The 20,815-nt window shown below is 37.4% G+C and overlaps 1 protein-coding gene across 4 annotated transcripts in view; it reads right to left on the reverse strand.

Moving 5' to 3' along the window:
• The window catches only part of ttc7b.L (tetratricopeptide repeat domain 7B L homeolog), a 65,890-nt gene that overhangs the window by 12,235 nt on the left and 32,840 nt on the right, over positions 1–20,815 (reverse strand). The window contains exons 12-20 of one of the 4 annotated variants that reach the window (XM_041571842.1): positions 20,057–20,174; positions 19,188–19,245; positions 16,701–16,773; positions 13,814–13,974; positions 10,291–10,407; positions 9,335–9,432; positions 7,357–7,506; positions 5,621–5,674; positions 567–707 (exon numbers count right to left, since the gene is read on the reverse strand). In XM_041571842.1, the coding sequence (XP_041427776.1) occupies positions 567–707; positions 5,621–5,674; positions 7,357–7,506; positions 9,335–9,432; positions 10,291–10,407; positions 13,814–13,974; positions 16,701–16,773; positions 19,188–19,245; positions 20,057–20,174 (970 nt within the window). 4 annotated transcript variants of the gene reach the window in all.

Raw genomic sequence — 20,815 nt, forward strand, 5'->3', positions numbered from 1 at the left:
ACATGAAAAACTGATTGCAGCTCGGGAACTTTTTTTTTTTTTTTACACTGGGGCTGAATTGAACTGTAGGAACTGAATTGTAGGAAATTGTCATTTAGCATAGCACAATAGGAACATACCCTAAACTAATTTTATTTAATGGATTTTTGAGCATAGCACAGGCTTAGACAGAGATAAAGGCAATGTAGAGTTAGGCTGGTCATACCATGGGCCGATAAAAGCAACAGACAGACTGTGTCGGCAGTTTATTGGCCCATGGGCTTTCCTGATCGTTTTCTGGCTGAAAGTCGTCCAGATGTCGATTGGGCAGGATTAATAATCCCGTCGGACTGCGGCCAAATCTATTCATTGATGCGGTGCCGTGATCCGACCGCCTGTATTGGCTACATTATGATCCAATTGTTGGGCCCTAGGGCCCAAGATCGGATCAGCCCAATATTGCCCACCTCTATGTGGGCATATCGGAGAGAGATGTGCTTGTTTGGCGATGGCCACCTTTAGAGGTTTTGTTTATTGATGCTATTAACATCAACAGTTCTACTGTGTTCCTCTGAATATCTCCTTACCTGCATGAAGCCATATCTGTGCCAATGTCATCCACGGGTGAAGTGGACCCTGCTTTGGGGCACTGCTTTGCAGTGATGAGGCAACTTCAGACAGTGCCTGCTCCACACGGGAAGCAGCTATTGATGTTGCATGGACTGAACCTGGAAGGGGAGGGGGAGAAAAAAAACTTAGCAGGTTCCAATAATTAATGGAGGAAAGAAAGTTCATTTCAACCATATGCATTGTTGCTAGGTGAGAGATCTATAAGTGGTTAGTTGACAATATTGGTGAGAAACAAATTCAGGCGTGTACATGAAGCAACAAACAACTCAAGGCAAGCTGCTCTGAAACATTTAAGTGTGCAGGCCCAAATACTGTATGTGGCTGGGAACATGCCTGGATAAGCTTTGTGCTGTTAGCAAGCTCCAAACAAACCTTGTTCTCCACTTACAAAGAAGCTGATTTACAGATATAGGTGCTGCATTGCACCAGTGTAATTGCCTACTGCAACCATTGAGATCTTGGCTTTTATTTTCTACTTTGAGTAGACTCATTAAAAGTAATTAGTAGTTGGTCACTACTGTAACTATATTTTTGTAAATGAGCCCTATTATGCTTAAATCTTTTCTGCTGACAAAATGTTTGTGATGACTAAATTGATTTAACTATTGCTATTTGAAATTACATCATTTATCCAGGTCTATTGCTGCATTACTAAACATGTGGCTTTCTTTGTACATCCCTAGTCATAAACTCCTCTATTCCATTGCTATCACCTTGCATTTATGGTGCAGTCTTAGCAACCACTACCTTTGGTACACTAAAATGGCAAAGTTTTGGATGCAGCCAACTACATAACGCATGGACTGGGAAATTTCACCAGATCTGAAGCCACTTAATAACTTGTAATTGTAAACTGATAAATGCTTTTGGTGCAGCCCAAGCTCAGTTCCTCCTAAATGATATTATGATAGTAGACATTTGTTTAGTCCAATTTTTTTAACCATAATTTTTAAAATGTTGAAAAATATTTAGTATAACAAATATATATTTATATATAAGGCCTCAAAGAATCACCATATTAATAACAATTGAGAGAAGCAAATAACCAAAAAGCACACTTATGTGGTTGGTAACCACTGATAATGTGCATTACACAATGCAGTAAACTGTAATTCAAGGCACTTGTATTTCACACCTAATTCCTCCTCCTTGGTTCTTCAGAGTAATAATGAGAGGAGGAGGAGGAGGAGATGACTGAACAAAGTAGCTTTCACCCCTGCATACTAAACATACAAAGCAAACACATAGCCCAAACACTAAAGACTAATGTACTGAAAAGCAGCATCAAGCTTTTCTAATGTAAAAACTATTGTAAAAACTATTGTGTGTGTGTGTGATTTTAAGAGCATTTTACTTCTAGAACAACAATTTATCCTGGAATATCTCTAGTGTGTGTGATCTGTTTTCCTAACCACGTTGCAAGCTCTTAAAGGAAAACTATACCCCCCAAACAATGTAGGTCTCTATTAAAAGATACTGAATAAAACAACTCATGTGTAAAACCCTGCTTCATGTAAACAAACCATTATCATAATAATATACTTTTTTAGTAGTATGTGCCATTGGGTAATCATAAATAGAAAATTGCCATTTTAAAAAATAAGGGCTGCCGCCTGAGATCGTAAGATTCACTGTGCACACATACAAACCACATGTTAGGTCACATGAGCCAATTAACAGACAGAGTTCTGCCTTTTGCTTCCTCACTTCTTCCTGTTACAGTTAGTGTTGTAGTATTTCTGGTCAGGTGATCTCTGAGGCAGCACAGATAGAGTCACGAAATGGTGGTTCAAGGCAAGAGATGTAAAAGGGCAATATTTATGTAAATATATATTCCAGTTTGGTAAGATTCTTTAATATGTCATTCAATTTGATATAAACTATCTGTTGCTTAAGTATTCATTTTGGGGGTATAGTTTTCCTTTAAGGCTGGAAAAGAGTTAAGAATCCCTATTCAACTGTGCATCTATTGTGAGAGCATGATGGTTATCCCGCTGTCACTAGTGATTTAGTTTGTTCTGTGATGACTCGAATTGTTGCCAGGGAGATGAAACTCCAAGCCAGGAACTCACCAAGAGCCTTAACCCTGCACAGAATGAAGATGAAGTGCCGGAGTCATTACAGAATATGAAATTGCTCCATTACAAATGCTGTAATTATCAAGTAAATGTGAGTGGGGGTGGAAATGAACAAGCTGTCCTCTAGCGTTTGCGTTTAAAAGTAGTGTGTACAGCTCCATCCCTAAAGTAATGAAACAGCCTTTGTGATAGGAAACGTCATAGTTACCAATAGTAAACATTCAGATTTGTATGCAAGTCACATAGTGGCTTACATATTTTTGCAAAACAGGTATGGGACTCGTTATCCAGAATGCTCAGGACCTGGGGATTTCCCGGATAACTGATCTTTCCGTAATTTGGATCTTCATACATTATCTACTAGAAAATCATGTAAACAAAACCCACATAGGCTGGTTATGCTTCCAATAAGGATAAACTTCAATCACTCTTTACTGCTGTACTGCAAATTGGAGTGATATCACCCCCCTCCCTTTTCCCCCCAGCAGCCAACCAAAAGAACAAAGGGAAGGTAACCAGATAACAGCTCCCTAACACAAGATAACAGCTGCCTGGTAGATCTAAGAACAACACTCAATAGTAAAAACCCATGTCCCACTGAGACACATTCAGTTACATTGAGAAGGAAAAACAGCAGCCTGCCAGAAAGCATTTCTCTCCTAAAGTGCAGGCACAAGTCACATGACCAGGGGCAGCTGGGAAATTGACAAAATGTCTAGCCCCATGTCAGATTTCAAAATTGAATATAAAAAAATCTGTTTGCTCTTTTGAGAAATGGATTTCAGTGCAGAATTCTGCTGGAGCAGCACTATTAACTGATTCATTTTGAAAAAAAAATTTTTTCCCATGACAGTATCCCTTTAATGGTTAGTGGCAGGTCGGGAGATGGGAATTTCCGATCGTACGTTGATTCGTACGTTCGGATCTTTGCGTCTGTGGCCAGCTTTATTGTATAGTTAAAATGTATATTGGAAAGCCGAAACCGCCTTCAATAATTTCATAGATTTGGTCTCTTTAACATGCCTGGAGGTTAAAAAATAGGCCATTTTTAAGCTTTTCTAAATGACTTCTAATGGAATTCTAAATGTACTGAGGCTGGGGACAAATTCTGCTGCAGGCAAGGACATGTGCCAGGAAAGCTTTTTCAGCACAAGAATTATGCAGATTTTGCTTTAATCAATGTTAATGCTTTCTGTCCATTCTAATTTTATAAATAAGCACAAGATCATACACCTGTATTGACATCAGAAGTATGATGGCAAAAATCTCATTTTCTAGATAGCCATTTCACTCCAGCTAATGGATAACACAAAGGCTTCATCTATGGAAGTTTACCTATGCGTCTGTACACACAGAATCATTTTAAAACCACAGCAGCACCGTCTGTGAAAAAAATCAACCCAAGATTGTCCTGTCATTTTGAAGCTTAAGAAATTAGATATTTAACTATGACTTAGTCTTTACAATTAGGTGTTGGAACTATGACTGACTGCTTGATACACCATTGATTTCCCATACCAATAACTTTATTCTAACCTAAGGGAGGCCCTGACCAATGGCTGGACATCAATGTGGGCTAAAAAGGAAAACCTCCTACAACTACTGCTTTAAAGGACGTACAACCATTTTTAATAAGTTGCTTCTTAAAGTGACTTTTAAACTAATGTGCAGTAAAACATTGACACACTTTATTTAGCATTTTGTCCATTTGAGTTTACTCATAGGAGCAACTATGAGAGAAGACCTGATTGGTCTAATCTCATAGAAATAACTGTAATGAAACAGTAACCTCTGTTGGCCTTTTATCCTACTGAAGAATGTTGAGCTGCATGTGCTCCAGGATGTACTGTAGAGTAGCTACTATTTCACAAGCGGTATTCACTTTTGTTTGAAGTGTACGTGGTAAGGGCATAACTGGAAGAAGAATGCGTTTGAACGTCAAAGTTTTAATAGCTCACTGCAGTATAAAAATCAATTTTTAAAATTCACTTGAGACGGGAACCTAATGTAGTTGACTTAAAATGTTATCAGAAAATAATTTTACTCACTTTCTGGTCAATTTATGTATGTTTCACCCTGTATTTTGTGTTATTCTTAGCTTTCAGTTGTTTTATTGACTGTCTTGAAGTTTCACAACAAATACTACTTTAGCAGGCTGGCCATAATCTAAATGGGGGCCTGACTGAGAAAACATAATGGGTGCCCTTCACAAAATCAGCATTAAATTGCACAGTTATACAAATGTTGAGATTCTAGCGTGAAATGTAATGATTGAAATAATAAACCCTGTTTGTGCTGCGTGTTAAAAGAAGCCATACAAGGGATGTCCAGTTCTAGAGCAGAAATAGGGCTACAGATTGCATGTCTAAACAGAATAAAGATTTTCAGGTTAACTAAGCCTTAAGACACCATAATACATAAAGGTGATACGGTACAAATAATGCCAAATGTGTCCTTAGCTCCGATAGTATTCCTTGATCAATCATACAAGGCTATACTTTCTAGTTTGTTTTACTGATGCATTTTTAAATAGTGGAATCATTATAGCTTTACACCCTGGTGGTCTGGCATTTATGCAGCTAAGCTACAGTGTGAATGCCACCTGACCAAGGTGATTCAGTTACCTTAATTTTGCAAAATCATTATTAAGTAAACAGGGTTCCCAAAATAGCTGCAGGTTGCAGCCCTCCAGAAATGAATACTATCTCTTTAATAATTAAAAGGAAGGGTTAAAGTAAGACCTTGGAACCTAGAGCAGCAAGTGAAGAACAAAGCAGAAACTGGCTACATGGTATTATATGACCTGCTATCGGTAAAATATTACAAATTTTACAAATAGTAGGTCACGTTAGAAGTCGTGTGACTAATACTGCACAGGGCACATGATCTACTTTATAAGCAAATGATGTGCCTGGGATTCCCAGGCTACTTACACACAGCAAACACTGAGTAAAAGCCATGAATGTGAGGAGCCTCTGAAGAACAGCCTTCAAACAAATGTAAATCACAAATTAAAACTGAACTGTAATATAAAAGAAAAACAAAGATGCCAAAGCAAAACACTGCACATGAAAACACAAAAGAAAATTATTTCTGACAATCTGCAGACAACTATAATCTCTGTTGCATTATTAGAGAAGTGCTAATTGATGTGCCAGGATACTGATGTCATCCCTGTTTTCCTTCCTGCTACCAATATTGCACATTTATAATATTGATACTGTACTGCTAGTCACTTCAGCATGAACAAATCGGGGGAATTTACCTAAGTGGACTGTATTTAACAAAGTCCCTGTGTCCTTTCGAGACAATAAGAGCAAGAGACATGCCATGAGACTAACAAATACAGAATAATGGAAAGAAATAATTAAGGAATGTCCTTTGCTAAGCTTTAAATCTAAGACTGGCATTCCTCCAGGTTTTCACAGGAATATGACAATGTCACTTTAAAACTTTCCAGGCAATAATCTAACCTATCAAATTTTCCAGTCTAAATTAGCCTGCAACTTTTTGCTTTGTTTTGTCAGAACTCAAAATTGTGACTGCATTGCATGGCAATCCTGTTAAACCATTTGTCTGATCTCATTCGGTACCAAATTAAACGATGAGAAGACTTAAAGGCATCTGCAAACTGGGATAATTATGTCTTGTTATACTATACATGCACAAAAACCAGGCATCACAAAACATATTTACCCCCCCCCACACACACACACACTCATTTTAGAATATGGTGAAATTATCAGCACAGGAAAGTGATGAACAATTGTCATCTACCCCTATTAGGGTAGAATTAAAGGTAATTTTAAGGGTTGTTTTTATGCAGTTTGACAGGTTTCAGAATGAGTTCAGAAGAATCCCAATGTGAAGGAGGACTGAATCTGCATTGCCTCAAGGTAGGCTTGTGATTGAAAGATCTGATTGTGATCTTTATATGTATGGCTACCGTAAGTGTCAAAATATCTGCCTTGCATGCTTAGACAGTTAAAATATTTTCCTGATGTAATGGTAAAACATTGATCAGTGTCTCTTGCTTTTAAATAACTGGTTTGTCAGAAAAAAGTTAGAAAAGTGTTTTCCCCTGACAGTCTGTGCTATGAGACAATGGTTCTTATTCATCCCTTTATGTACAGCAGGTTGTATAAAAGAAACCCAAGGGCAGAAGATCTTATGTTGTTTATATGGACTTTATTTGGTATTACTTGCTATGTGAAAAGCAAGTTGGCTTTAGCATAAATTAACACTCAGATTGCCATGTGTACAGCCCTTGAAAAACAACAATGGATCTGCCTTGAGTATATTAATAGAGAGGTGGTAGAAATGTACCTTCATGCTATGCATGGAACAGAGTTACTGATCTGAGCTTAAGCACAATCGCCTTCTAAGAATGCCTATTAGAAAACATAACTAGTCAATATCATAGTGGAGATCACATATCCCTGACTCTCTAGCTAATGTTTAAACAGCAAGGAATGCTGGAGAATTACAGATTGTGATCTCTACCTGTAGTGGGATTTTCTATTATTACTTCTTGAATGATTGCTTTTATGTATCTCAAAAATACTCTTAATATGAATATTGTGGACCTTTTTTGATGATTGCTACAGCCTGAAGATTATCAGAAATGATATAACAGAAAAAAAACATTCAGCTGAGAAAATCTGGTTACAGAGTGGAGGCTCAGGTTGCCCAGAAGGGGTCTCGGAGCTGGCTGGAGCCTTTATTATATGATCAGGTTTGGGAGGACAGTGAGGAAGATGAGAGGAGACAAATAAATGGAGAGGAGATTCGGGTCTTGAAAGGGAATCGGAATCTGAATCTAAAAGTAAAGCAAAAGAATACATATAATAAAAGCCAGAGAGACATGGTGGTAAGTATAAATATGGAACACTTGATTTTAACATTTTCTTGATATCAGCAATTACCTCTGCCAGAGATACAATCTAGTAATTAAAGGATGGCTTATTTTCATGGTATAACATGTAACTTACCTTTTCAGATCAGATAACATAATCCACTCCAGAACAAGAGGTCATAGCATGGAATGTGTATAGCCAAAGCTGTTTTGATGTAAGGGTAATGGCAGACAGTGTGTTTTTGGGAGCTTAGTTGCCTCAGCATCTACTCCTGTTATTTGACAGGATCTAGAGTTTGGATGTCCATCCCTAAACAATTTTAATAGGGGAGTATTTGCCCACACCCTAGAAGCGTGCCATTACCCCAAGAGACATTACAACTACAAAAAACAGGACTATGATCTATTAGCATTCATTTCCTAACAGCATGTTCAGGTTTTCCAGATAAAGGGTTTTTTCCATAATTTGGAAAGCTTAGAAGTCTACCAAAAAAAATGTAACACAGATATTGTTTTGTCACCAATATGGATTTATGCAACTAAGTTACCATTAAGTACAATGTACTGTTTTATAATTGCAAATGAAAATGAAATCATTTAAAAACAATTGGAATTATTTGCTAAAAATTGAGATGGCCTTCTCTTTCTAAATAACGAGTTTACAAAAAAAACATTTCATGTCTGTACAAGTTACTTACATGTTGCTTAATAGTATCAGATGGTCCACTGAAACCCATGTAGAAACTACCTAACTTGTGGACCCATGCTAACAACTAAACTGTCAACCTAGTAAAATAAATATTACAACATACAATAACAAAACTAATATACACCACACATATTAACATAAAAAGGGTACTCAAAAATAAGAACTAGTCACCTAAGGTTTTTCCTAAATGCTTAACTATACTCTGAGCTATTGTATTTTGGATCATATAAACAGCTCTGATAAGAAGAGAGATTAAATTAATTAGGTTACAAGCAAATTTATCTAAAGCCATCTTAAACCACACACATAACAAAATGGTTGTTGGTCAGTTTTGTCATCTTCTGAGTCAGGTATACTGCTCAATAGGTTCCAAGCAGGAATTAGGAATAGAATCTTATTGCTTCTTGAATGATTTAGTAATGCATAGCACACAAAGGCTTTTTTTCCTCTGTCTTTTAAAAAGCTGCAGAATTTGAAAGTTGGTAGAAATTCTAAACAGTAGAAAACGGATTAGATTCCGAGTGAGTAGACATGTACACATCAAATCTGAAGAATAAAGATTTTGAGTGAGGAAATGCAGACTGCTCCCTAAAAGTGGTATTTCTCAGTTGACTGAGTTGACTACCTCAGGTTGACTACAGCAAGAAATAATTCCTATATAAAACACTGTAAATATGTAAAGTGTTATTTTTGTTGCACCCAATATAAAAGCAAACTTTTCGGTCACTGGATTGTATATGGATTCATCACAAATTGATATAGACAGGTGTTTGAAATCTAATAAATATTGTAACATATACCTTTTTCTTGGACATTCTAAACCTAGCTAGCAGTGGTCATCATTGACTCTAAACAATTTTCATTGCATTTGCAGTTGCCATTTACAAAAAAAACCAAAACAAACATTTCACTTGGAACTGAACAAAAACATGGTACTGTATGTCTTCCAATATCTTTTAGATTATCAAGTAGCTTTCTACTTGCAACTGTTCTTAGGATTTGTGTCTAGACCAAATGTAAAAATATTAGAAAAAAATGTTCTGAATTGTACAAAAACATACAAATGGAATAATAGAAGTTAACCTGTTTCTGGATCACTGAAATCAGGTAAGGTAATTGTATTGAGCTGTCTTCTGTCAGCAATGGCTCTGTCTAACAGACTGCTCCCTCGGCCGGAATCGCTGCAAAACAACAGACAAGGCAAGCAGACTACATAAACCTTTCATCTATATCAAGTAACTCAATGACAATAAACATAGTCCATTGGGTATAGCCAAGTACATGTTAGCAACATAGATACAAATCTGAAAATGGTTGTTTTAATATTAATATTCCTGACCACAAAAACATGTTATGCTTTGAAATAGCTTTGCTAAAGATGACAGGCTATACATTTAACAAGAAGTCTCATTGTTAACACAATACAGGTATGGGACCTGTTAGCCAGAATGAAACCTGAAACCCCTGGCCGGTGCTCCTATCAGAAGAAAACTGCATCTGGCCGGGATTCTTCCAGTGAGCACCATGGAGCGATTAGCGTCTGGTTTGTTCTTTTTTTCTTGTAGCTGCGCATGCGCAGTAGCGCAAAAAGCCAAACTTTGATGAAAAAGCCGGCTACTTCATTTTACTGCGCATACATCTGCCCCGGGAAATTTGAAGATAGAAGAAGCTGGAAAACCTTTCCTTCTCCTTTAATACTGTTTAAAGATTTTTTGTCACTCTCTTCATGTAACATGACAGAGCACATTATAATATGTAACATTTTATTCATTCTAATTCCTTTTCTGGTGGTGTTTTAGCTTTTTCAAACAGTAGCATTTTCTCTATAAGTTTTTTTATATTGTTAAATTGCATGTCAGCCTGTTCTGCAAATGGCTGCAGACAATGTCACTGTCTAAATATAAATAAAATAAACATGATAATATGCCATTACAATTAAGCAGGCACAACGAAATGAATAATTTAGCAAATTATAACCTGAAAATAATGCAGAGGCAGTGCTAACAGCAATAAATGGCTCAGGTTGACACAGGCCATACCTGGGGTTTGTGAGGTTGTAACAAGACTTCCATATTTGGAGCATGTGTTTGCAGGTCAGGAGGGCTTCATCAGGACCCCGACATAAAGACTCCAATTTTACTTTGGAAAATAATAATCTGTAAATGGCGACAAATACTAAAATTAAAATTTTTAGAAATATGTTAAAGTTAAATAAAAGCTAAATAAATATAATAAAACAATGCAGGCCTTGAGCCTTTACAAACCAAATTTATTTTAATCCTCTGCATGCCAGGCAATATAAAATATATGGAACTAATACAAAGTACAAGCATGCCAGCAAAGTAGATTTTATGCTTCCCACCTTCTGGCAGGAAAATTAGCTCTTCTGGAATTGATTTTTTATTGAAAAATTGTTATTCTATCTTCATATCTATGGATGTACACTATATGGACAAAATTATCTAGACGCCCCTTCTTATTAGTAGAATTGCTTTTTTTAAAAGCTACACCCAATGATGACACATATAATTAAACACTCAGCTATGTAATCTTTAGCAACAAACATTACTTGTAGAATGCATTCTCATGAAAAACTTTCCACTACCACAGTATGCCACCATTCCAACATGTCAGATGTCAGCTGTAAGTGAAGGGAGTTTGGAGTGGAAGCATCTAAATGTTTAGTCTACATCTGAATGTTCAGGCCACAATAACTCATAGAAAGGGACCACAATGCGCTGAAGAATGTACTATGTTCTCAGTTGAAACACTGAGATCTAAACTGTCTCTAGAAGCAACGTCAGCACAACTATTCATTGGAAAAGCAACAAAATTACTTTACAAGTGTGAGCAGCCACACAAAAACCTAACATCACCATTAAAAATTTAAAGCTGGAGTGGTGTTCAAGTCACCAAACAGTGAGGTAATTATAGATGAAGCAGACCCACTTGACCCAGGATTTCTTGTGGGGTAGGGGGCCCAGAAAAGAAAAAAACAAGGCTCTTAAAGATATGCCAGTTAATTTTGAAGCGCCTAATACTTTTTGCCCATCATAGTTATACTATACCCTAACCAACTGAACAAGAATGGTAGTTAGTGAATCTGATGTTTTCATACAGGTTGCTTGTTACCTTGCTTTTGTCCCAATACTAGTTGCCTCCTGCATATCAGGTGCTATTGCTGCTAGACAGCTGCATGGAAATACCAGCTATCTTGTATAAAAGTGGCTTTTCCTCAGGTAACATAAGCATATTGACACTGTAAGGCAATGCTGTATGATTAACAATGAAAACCTCATACATAAAGCAAGCAATGAATATTTCATTGAGAAATACAAAGCCCCAGCACCAGGTGGTCAGTAACTAATGTAAGCACATCAGTTGCTGAACATAAAAAGGTACTTAGAGATTCCAAAGTAAAGACAATGGTGGATGAAGCAGGATTCATCTGACAGTTTAAGGGAGTGAAGTGGATGTTAGCATGTAATCTTTTCACATTTCTACCCTGAAAAAAAAGTCTGTGCAAGGGAGGGCTTCTATCCAATACAGTTTCTTGTAAGTGCTTGTTTATTTGGGTGCTAGCAAAGGGTTTGCATGTGGATGCCCATCTTAAATGGAAGCTGCGCCCATTCACTTTCAGGTGCAAGTATTTATGCCCAATTCCAGAGGCGCAGAGAGCAGTCAGTGCATATATGGTGACTAAAGTGCATTGTGAGCCAACAAATGCCCTTTTTGTAATATAGTGATCTTCTTTACACACACTCCAGAAAAGACAGTAGTAACTAAGATAAAGTACAATTAGAACGTTCTGGTAAATTAATTAAATCATTAATAGAGAATATACTCTTATGGCCCGGTAATAACAAAACACACCCAGCACTCGTTTAAGCAGTGACTAAACAAGAACTCTGCACAGAGAATGGATGTAGCAAATATGTAATTTTTGGATTTGGCCTAATACCAAAAGGTTTGGCCATTTACCAAACCAAATCTGAACCCTAATCTGCATACTCAAATATGATGAAAATAAGAAAAATTGCAAACAGAATAGTGATCTAAAGATTTTTAGGGGCCGATTCATCAAGCTCGAGTGAAGAATTCGAAGTAAAAAAACTTCGAATTTCGAAGTGTTTTTTGGGCTACTTCGACCATCGAATGGGCTACTTCGACCTTCGACTACGACTACGAATCGAACGATTCGAACTAAAAATCGTTCGACTATTCGACCATTCGATAGTCGAAGTACTGCCTCTTTAAAAAAAACTTCGACCCCCTACTTCGGCAGCTAAAAGCTACCGAAGTCAATGTTAGCCTATGGGGAAGGTCCCCATAGGCTTGCCTGAGTTTTTTTGATCGAAGGATATTCCTTCGATCGTTGGATTAAAATCCTTCGAATCGTTCGATTCGAAGGATTTAATCGTTCGATCGAAGGAATAATCCTTCGATCGTAGGATTTGCGCTAAATCCTTCGACTTCGAATATCGAAGTCGAAGGATTTTAGTTCCTAGTCGAATATCGAGGGTTAATTAACCCTCGATATTCGACCCTTCATACATCTGCCCCTTAAAGTCACAAATTTAACGGTTTAGATTCTGCCTAAATTTTAGTATTAAATTAACATAATAAGGGGTGTGTAAAAATGTTTCTCAAGATTATCAGAAGAGAAGTAGGTAGCCTCGGGTGTAGCTTAAAAATCCTCTACTTTCAATGCAGGTCCACCATCCTGGAGTGTGTTATACTTATATACTTATACCATCTAGTGACTTTTTCTTTTGTCTCAGCATGTGCCTCGCAGCCACACTGCACACACAAATCTGACACACTTGTAGGCATGCTAAAAATTTAGGTAAAGAAGTACACCAGGAGCACCAATATTAGCTTCAGGAAGTGAAAGATAAGAAAATGATGAAGCAAAGAATGTAGTGTATGCCCTCCACTGTCAAGAAAATAAATCATTCTGGCAGGCAGAATCTGAAGAGGAAAATAACACAACACCCTGATTCATGGCCCAGCATAACACCCATAACAATAAATGAATCTACTTTTTAATATAAGCACGGGGAAAGGGAAACTTAGGTTATCTAAGCAAGAGGAAAGGGAAACGTAGGTTATAGCCCTGAAGAGAACAAAAATGTACATAGTCAAATTGTTTGAAATGCTGTAACGGAACAAGTTTAAAAAAACGTATTTACAGAATATAATACATTTTTGTTTTCCCTGCTCATTAGTGGTCGTTTGCAAACAAAGTTACACTATTAACTGTATATCCAGAATATCTGGGAGATAAGTATAGTCAAGGGTACCTTTAAGGAGAGAGAATTAAAATAGGAATACAAGATTAAAAGGGGTCCTCCTAACAAACATTTTAGTCATCACATTACAGTCTCTGTACCCCGGCTTTGACTCCTGAAAAAATATTGCAAGCCAGCTGATTAAAGTTAATTACATAATATATATTAATATATTTTGTTTTCAGTGGAGGACAAGATACTGCCACTTCAGTTGTTTTCATTGTGGTGGTGATGATGTGTTACCAGTAGGGCAATTTCTCATTGTACTTACATAAAGTTCTCTGGATATTCGCTGAGTGCCATGTCAATAATGTTCAGAGCATCATGATAGTGTTTTTGGGCTGAAAGCAAGAGTGCTAGCAGGTGCAAAGAGTTGGAGTCATCTCCTTGGAGCTGGAGAGCCTGACGGACATATCCCAAAGCTTCTGGGATCTACAAGCAAAACAAAAACAAGTCTAAATCTATACAACATAAGTACATCATCATTACAATTTACAGTATAATGTAATTATCATATCCGTTCTAAAAACAGTCAAGAAAAATGAAAAACTGTAAATAAATGCTCATCTCATGTTTTATATGTGTGAGCTCTGAAATGGAATATCACAATTGTTTGTATTTATAACAAAGCAAATGCTCCTCTTTCAAACCCTTTTATCTAATATCACTTAAAAAAGAACCCGTCTCCTTAATTAACACACTACACTTTATAGACATGTGTGACAAGAGAAACAGGATAAGTCCATTATTCACCAATATAATACCAGGGTCTGCAACCTCATAAATACCACTGTTAAAATCAGCTGACCCTTTGCATACACTTGCGTGTCAAAAAAAAAATACCATTTCAAAAGTAACGTTATATTCTTCACAATGTTTTTTTATGAAATGGGGCTCAAGTCCTAAGTCATTAAAGACCTTTTTTAGGCCATACCACTCTGGTCCTAGAAAGTGTTGGCCTTGCTTCAATTCACTAGACTGACAGATGCTGCAGAAATACCACCAAGGCCTGGATCAGGCGATCTCAATCTGTGAGATGAAATGTGAAGGTGGAGGCTCTTAAGGATTTACCCACTAAGGCTTTTATGTCAGATTGGAGATTATTAGAAAAGAAAAAAGCCTTTAAAATAACAATGTTAAGCCAGTAAAAGAAATATCCTTTAGATTGCACATTAAAAGCAATCAGTTACAAGAGACTAATATATTAAAATCAGGATTACACACATTAATTTGGGTGGAATTCTTAACAAGGATATTGGGAGCAGGGTTTCAGTTTTTTTCTCTATTCCCCCTTATGTTGCACAATAGCAGCCGAGCAAGACAGGTTGCAGAATCTATATGCTGTTATAATTTGATACGCTAGGTGCTCTCATCTTACAAAGGCTTTACTTGAGTCTGTTACAGAACAAATCGGATACATTAGTTGTTGTCAAAGCTTCAAGTCATGGCATATGCGGAATAGAACCAGGATCTGCTGCTGCTGTATCTGCTGATGACCATGTTTGCTCTACCCATTACACACAAATCAAAAAACTAGATTAGCTATATGCCAACTGAAGGCAACACATGTGCACAACAAAAAAACAGGCACTCAGTATGAAGACTGGCTCAGAGTGATTCAGTTGTGGTCACTTCAAAACTGTCACTTCAGTCAACATGATTGCCAATGATTAACTGTAGCTGAATTAACAAGCTTGCATATCACAAAGTAGATCATGCAATATAATGGCCTATTTGTTCTAAACTCATCTACCATTCTATCATATTATCATTATTACATATTATTATTAAACTACTACAGATATACTACAGCATACTAAAGCTTTCACTAACATTATCTTTAGTCACTCAAAATTCCTTATTGCAGAACAGTACTTTCATGCAAGGATAACAAGTCTCTAACTGAAACTTACTACTGGAATAAAAGTGCACCAAGTTTACCAATTGTGAGAAGAAGGATTTGGACAAGATATACAAAAGCAAACCAAAGAATAGAACATTAAGGGCTATTCCACATGGGGAGATAGCGACGCGTTTGCGGTCGCGGCGACAAAGCGCCGCGACCGGCGCAGGCGACAGTTTTGTATGGGCGCCTATGTAAAAACGCCTGTGCTAGCCACACGAGGCGATGCGCTTTTCAACAGTTGCCTGAAAAAGCCTGGCGAGGCATTTTCAGGCGACTGTTGAAAAGCACATTGCCTCGTGTGGTTAGCACAGGCGTTTTTACATAGGCGCCCATACAAAACTGTCGCCTGCGCCGGTCGCGGCGACTGTCGCGGCGCTTTGTCGCCGCGACCGCAAACGCGTCGCTATCTCCCCGTGTGGACTAGCCCTAAGAGGACACACATTCTGATCCTTCTAATAGAAAGCAGAACATTATTAAAACAGTAATATGGGGTTTTCATGCAAAGCATGCCTCGTGATTTTTGTAATTCACCGTTTCTTTCTTTCTTATGCTCAAACATACTGTAAGTATGGAAGAAATTGGAATTTGTCTTCTCTTTGTACTGTCCCTTTCACTATTACCTTTTTCCTTCAACAAGGATTTCATTTGTTTAATACTGTTAAAATATGTGTTTAAAACATCAGTGTCCTTTTAATCCTTCATATGAATAATATTTCATGAGATTACCCTGTTTGTACTTGCGGTCTGGGAATCAAAAGGTTTAGGCAAAAAACATTTTTCTCAATACAGATGTGCTTTATTAGAGAAAAAACTCTTTAGAACAACAAGAATAAACACAGAAACAGAAATGCCAGCATGTTGGAAAAAATGAAGATGCCAAATACAATGTATTTTTTAGAAATGCCTGAAACTGGGTGGGCAAGAAAGCATACAAATACAATTTAATTTATAAACCTTACTAGCAGCATGACTCTACAACAATATAATTTCAGAGATGTGAGCATTTTCAATCCACACATTCTGGGGCCCTAGTTTCTTCCAATCAAAATTATCTCTGTTTCAACTGGCTTCAAATCTCTCTCTACATATATACATATACACACATATATAGTACAGTGGCCAGCTATCTACAACCCTAGCTATCTATGAAATCTGAAGGGAATATCAGAAAGACTGTATACCGAGTAAACAGATAATAGTAATTGCCTCTCTATCACAGTGGAGGTCAACTTTTATAAATTCAGGTACTCACCTGTCTGGATATTGCTAGCTGTAGTGCCAAATAGAAAGCTGCCAAGTGGTCAGTAGGAGACAAGCTGTGTGCCCTAAAAAGAAGCATTGAGAAATTAATGATAAGATGTGGTGTCATTCAAGATATCACACTGCATGCACTGCTCATCCTACCAATTAAAACAGTTCATTTCAAAGGATATAATAACAGAGTGTAGGCCATCTTAGTTAATTTCTGCTTGCAGAAAAAGCCAGCTACCTTAGCCATTCAATTCTTATCTCCAGGTCCTATATAAAAAGATGTAATAGATTCCCTCTACTCAGCTACTTTTGACCTGAAAACTAATTTTAAATGCTTCTTCTACAGACTTCATGCAACATGGTTTTTGAAAGGTAAAGGGGGCGGGGGTCTGTGGTGTCAGGAACAAATCTCTTTCAATGTATATAATGAATTTGGGAATATATTTAGGATATTCCAATCCAATAGTACTATAGGGCATATTGTCTGCCAGAAGGCAGTGGCAGCTAAAATGCCCCATTACCACACTTATAATATTAAATGAAAAGCACCCTGAGCATACCTCCAAACATTTTGGAAGTAAAAAGAGGGACAAAAATTTTTTTTTCGCACATAGCGCAGCAATTTTTTGACCACACTCCTTTCTGTTGCCACACCCCCTAATTAATATGTTTGTTTTACAAAATTTGGCAGGTTATGAAAGTTTGAAAATATTTCTCCTTATCTAAACTGTGTTTTTGTGTCTCAAAATTGTTACAAAGTATCTTATTTGCACCTGTTAGCTGTTCTGGGCTCTCTGCTAAAAGCCAATTAAGTGAGAAACTTTGTTTCTTTTTCTGGCTGTTCAGTGCTAGAAAAGAGGGACTTTCCAGTACAAATGAGGGACTGCGGGTTGAGCTGTCAAAAGAGGGACTGTCCCTCCGAAAAAGGGACAGTTGGGAGGTATGGCCTGAGCAGTGCACATGGAGAAGTGAAAGTTTGGTCTCTATCAGTTATCACTTTTCATCCGACATTATCAGCTGAGACAGGTAGAAAGAAGCTTCTGGATCACTACTGATTTTTCCCTAATAGCCCTTATGGCAAGAACACATAAGTCATTTGTAAAAAATCTCACCACAGTTGACAAATACCTCAAAATACCTTTGCAAAGTACCATACCGGTGCCATTTGAAACATCATACAAGGTGTCCCACATAATAGGGAAAAAATTACCCAGAAAAAAGCTGAATTTCTACATACGCCATTAAAGTTTTTCAATTATTTGATCCAACCCAGTCAAAAAAATATGTATGTGAAACCAGTAAATGTTTTCAGAATTTCAAAAATTATAACAACCAGAGGCAAGTATGTTTTGCACAGGCAAATTAAAGAGTAGGAACAAGACAGGGCTCTGCACAAAAGAAGGTTAAGTTCTAATTTTACCACTGTCCTGGCAAATGCAGCACTACAAAAAGAAACACAAAACACTGCAAGTTACTGATTGCGTAGAAACGAGGTTATGAGCCTCTCGGCAGTAAAGCATGTTTAAATATTCAACAAGGTACAGGAAAGGAGCCCATCTCAGTGACAGAGAAGCATTAGAAGAAGGGGTCACATTGCAAATGAGAAGGTTACAGGTTCAACAAATACTAAGCAAAGCCTGCCCAACTGGATACATATAAACCAGTGGACGTTTATTGCTTCAGCTTGCAACATCATTTTAATATAATGTAATATAGAAAGTGTAGTATATCTGAAATACACATGCTTTATGGAAAACATTTTACATGATTGGTAAAAATAAAAATGCCTGTAGCGGTCCTCATTTTTTTAAAAAACATTTTTACACACCTTAAAGCGATATGGTCATGGGAAATTAATTTTTTTTTTTTTCAAAACCCATCAGTTAATAGTGCTGCTTCAGCAGAATTCAGCACTGAAATCCATTCCTCAAAAGAGCAAACAGATTTTTTTATATTTAATTTTGAAATCTGACATGGGGCTAGGCATATTGTTTCCCAGCTGCCCCCAGTCATGTGACTTGTGTTCTGTGTTCTGATAAACTTCAGTCACTCTTTACTGCAAGTTGGAGTGCTATCACCCCTCCCTCCCCATCAGCCTAACAACAGAACAATGGGAAGGTAACCAGATAGCAGCTCCCTAACACAAGATAACAGCTGGTAGATCTGGAAGAACAGCACTCAATAGTAAAATCCAGGCTGCCTACACACCAATATTATAAATAAGAAAAATACACTTGCTGGTTCAGGAATGACATTTTTATATTGTAAAGTGAATTATTTGCAATGTAAACAGTTTAATTTAGAAATAAAAACATCATAAAAACATGTCAGAATCCCTTTAAATACTGCAAAAAACAACTAAAGTGTTATCAGAATTAGGCTAGAAATGGTGCACTCTATAGATAGTGTATACCAGCCTAAAGGTACAACTTTGACAGTGACTAGTGAGACTCCCAAAGATGCCACATATCACAATTCTGCTACTCACTTGTGGAATGCAAGTAGGGCTTTCCGCTGCAGGTCCTCCTGCACACCCCGCAGTGAGGCTGTTAGACAAAAAATTACAGTTACTATCCTTGATTCATAGTACTATGCAGGCTGGGCCATTTTCCCTATACAATTATGGTTGGTGCATGAGAAGGAAAACGTATTATAAAACTATAATTGATCTCGGCAGAGTTGTAAAAAATGAAGGCCAAGGTTAACAGATATCAGACAGTTGGTACAAGATAAAAAAAAAAACTAGTGGCTATGCATTTTTATGGTTAAAATATGTTCTGCAATACCAGGGTAGGTAGATTTTGTTTTTGAAACATTACCGCATTGTCAAAACATTGCATTGTTCTTGCCAATGAAACACAAGGAGTACACCGCTAGAAGATTTTTGATAGCTGTGCCTCAAAGAGCACAATGCCATGCACCCATGGGCCCTAGACAATGTGCATGCTGATTTACTGTAAGGGGATAATACAGGTACATAAGAGTTATGCAAAATGGACTACTGTGCTAAGGCTAGTGCCACACAGGGGCCAGATTCAGCCTGCTGAAATACACAGGTCGATTTCAGTCCCTATGCGGGAAGTAGCCTCCTATTTTTTTTCACATCCGGAACCATTGTGTTGGCTCCCGCGCAAATACACGCGACTGACTGCGTATTCATGGGTGAAGCTGTCAACTATGTCTTAATTCTGTAAAATAAGACAAGGGAAAGGTGAGAGGAAAATAATGTCAATAATACATGTTAGATATGTAGTCTAACATATCTGCAATGATCCAAAGTATCCCCACTAAGAACATTACAAGGGAAAAACAAATAGCAGCACAGATGATAAAGATGATAAAGAATTGGAGAGTTACCATCAGAGGCCTGCAGGCTGTATGTGAGTCCCAAGGCCAGGTATCCTTTGGCCTTAAATTCTGGGCTCTTCTCACCACAGTCAACAACCATCTTAGCAAATCTTTCAGCTTCCTCCATCTAAAATTAACAGGAAACATATCAGTTGAGTTATAAAATAGATGCAACAAAGATAGCTTGACAGAGATAATATCATGTTTTAGCTAACATTTGCAAATTATCTGTAACGTTAGCATGTAAGCATGAAAACTTCCTGGGGCACAGGAGTGTACTTTGTAGCTGGTTAAGGGAAATCATGGTAAAATATATTTTTCCAAAATGCATCAGTAAACTGCACTCCTGAATGAAATGCAATGAAATGTTTTTTTGAAAGCGCTAAGAAAATGTTATATTTAATTATGAAATGTGATGTGAGGCTAGCCATCTTTCCCTCAGTCATATGACCGGTGCTCTGCTGCACTGCAACTTGGAATTTTGTCTCCCCCAAAGATAATAGCTCCCTGACATCTCTGCTGAATGAATCAGCTGCCTGAACTGATAGCATCTTCATGTTTCTGTGCTGCTGTCACTGCTCTGTTTTGGGATTATAGCACATGCTAATACTGCAATATATTTTAATGAGTGGGGAAACACTTCACTTTAAAGTAATGGAACATGCAGAGATTTGATGCCTACCGCATATAGTTGCCGCATGTAAAACATATTACGAGCTTACAAGTTTTTCAGCGATTATTCTGGATTGCCACAAGTAATGTGTTCTC

This window comes from Xenopus laevis, chromosome 8L (assembly GCF_017654675.1).
Source record: "Xenopus laevis strain J_2021 chromosome 8L, Xenopus_laevis_v10.1, whole genome shotgun sequence".
NCBI classification, from domain to species: domain Eukaryota; kingdom Metazoa; phylum Chordata; class Amphibia; order Anura; family Pipidae; genus Xenopus; species Xenopus laevis.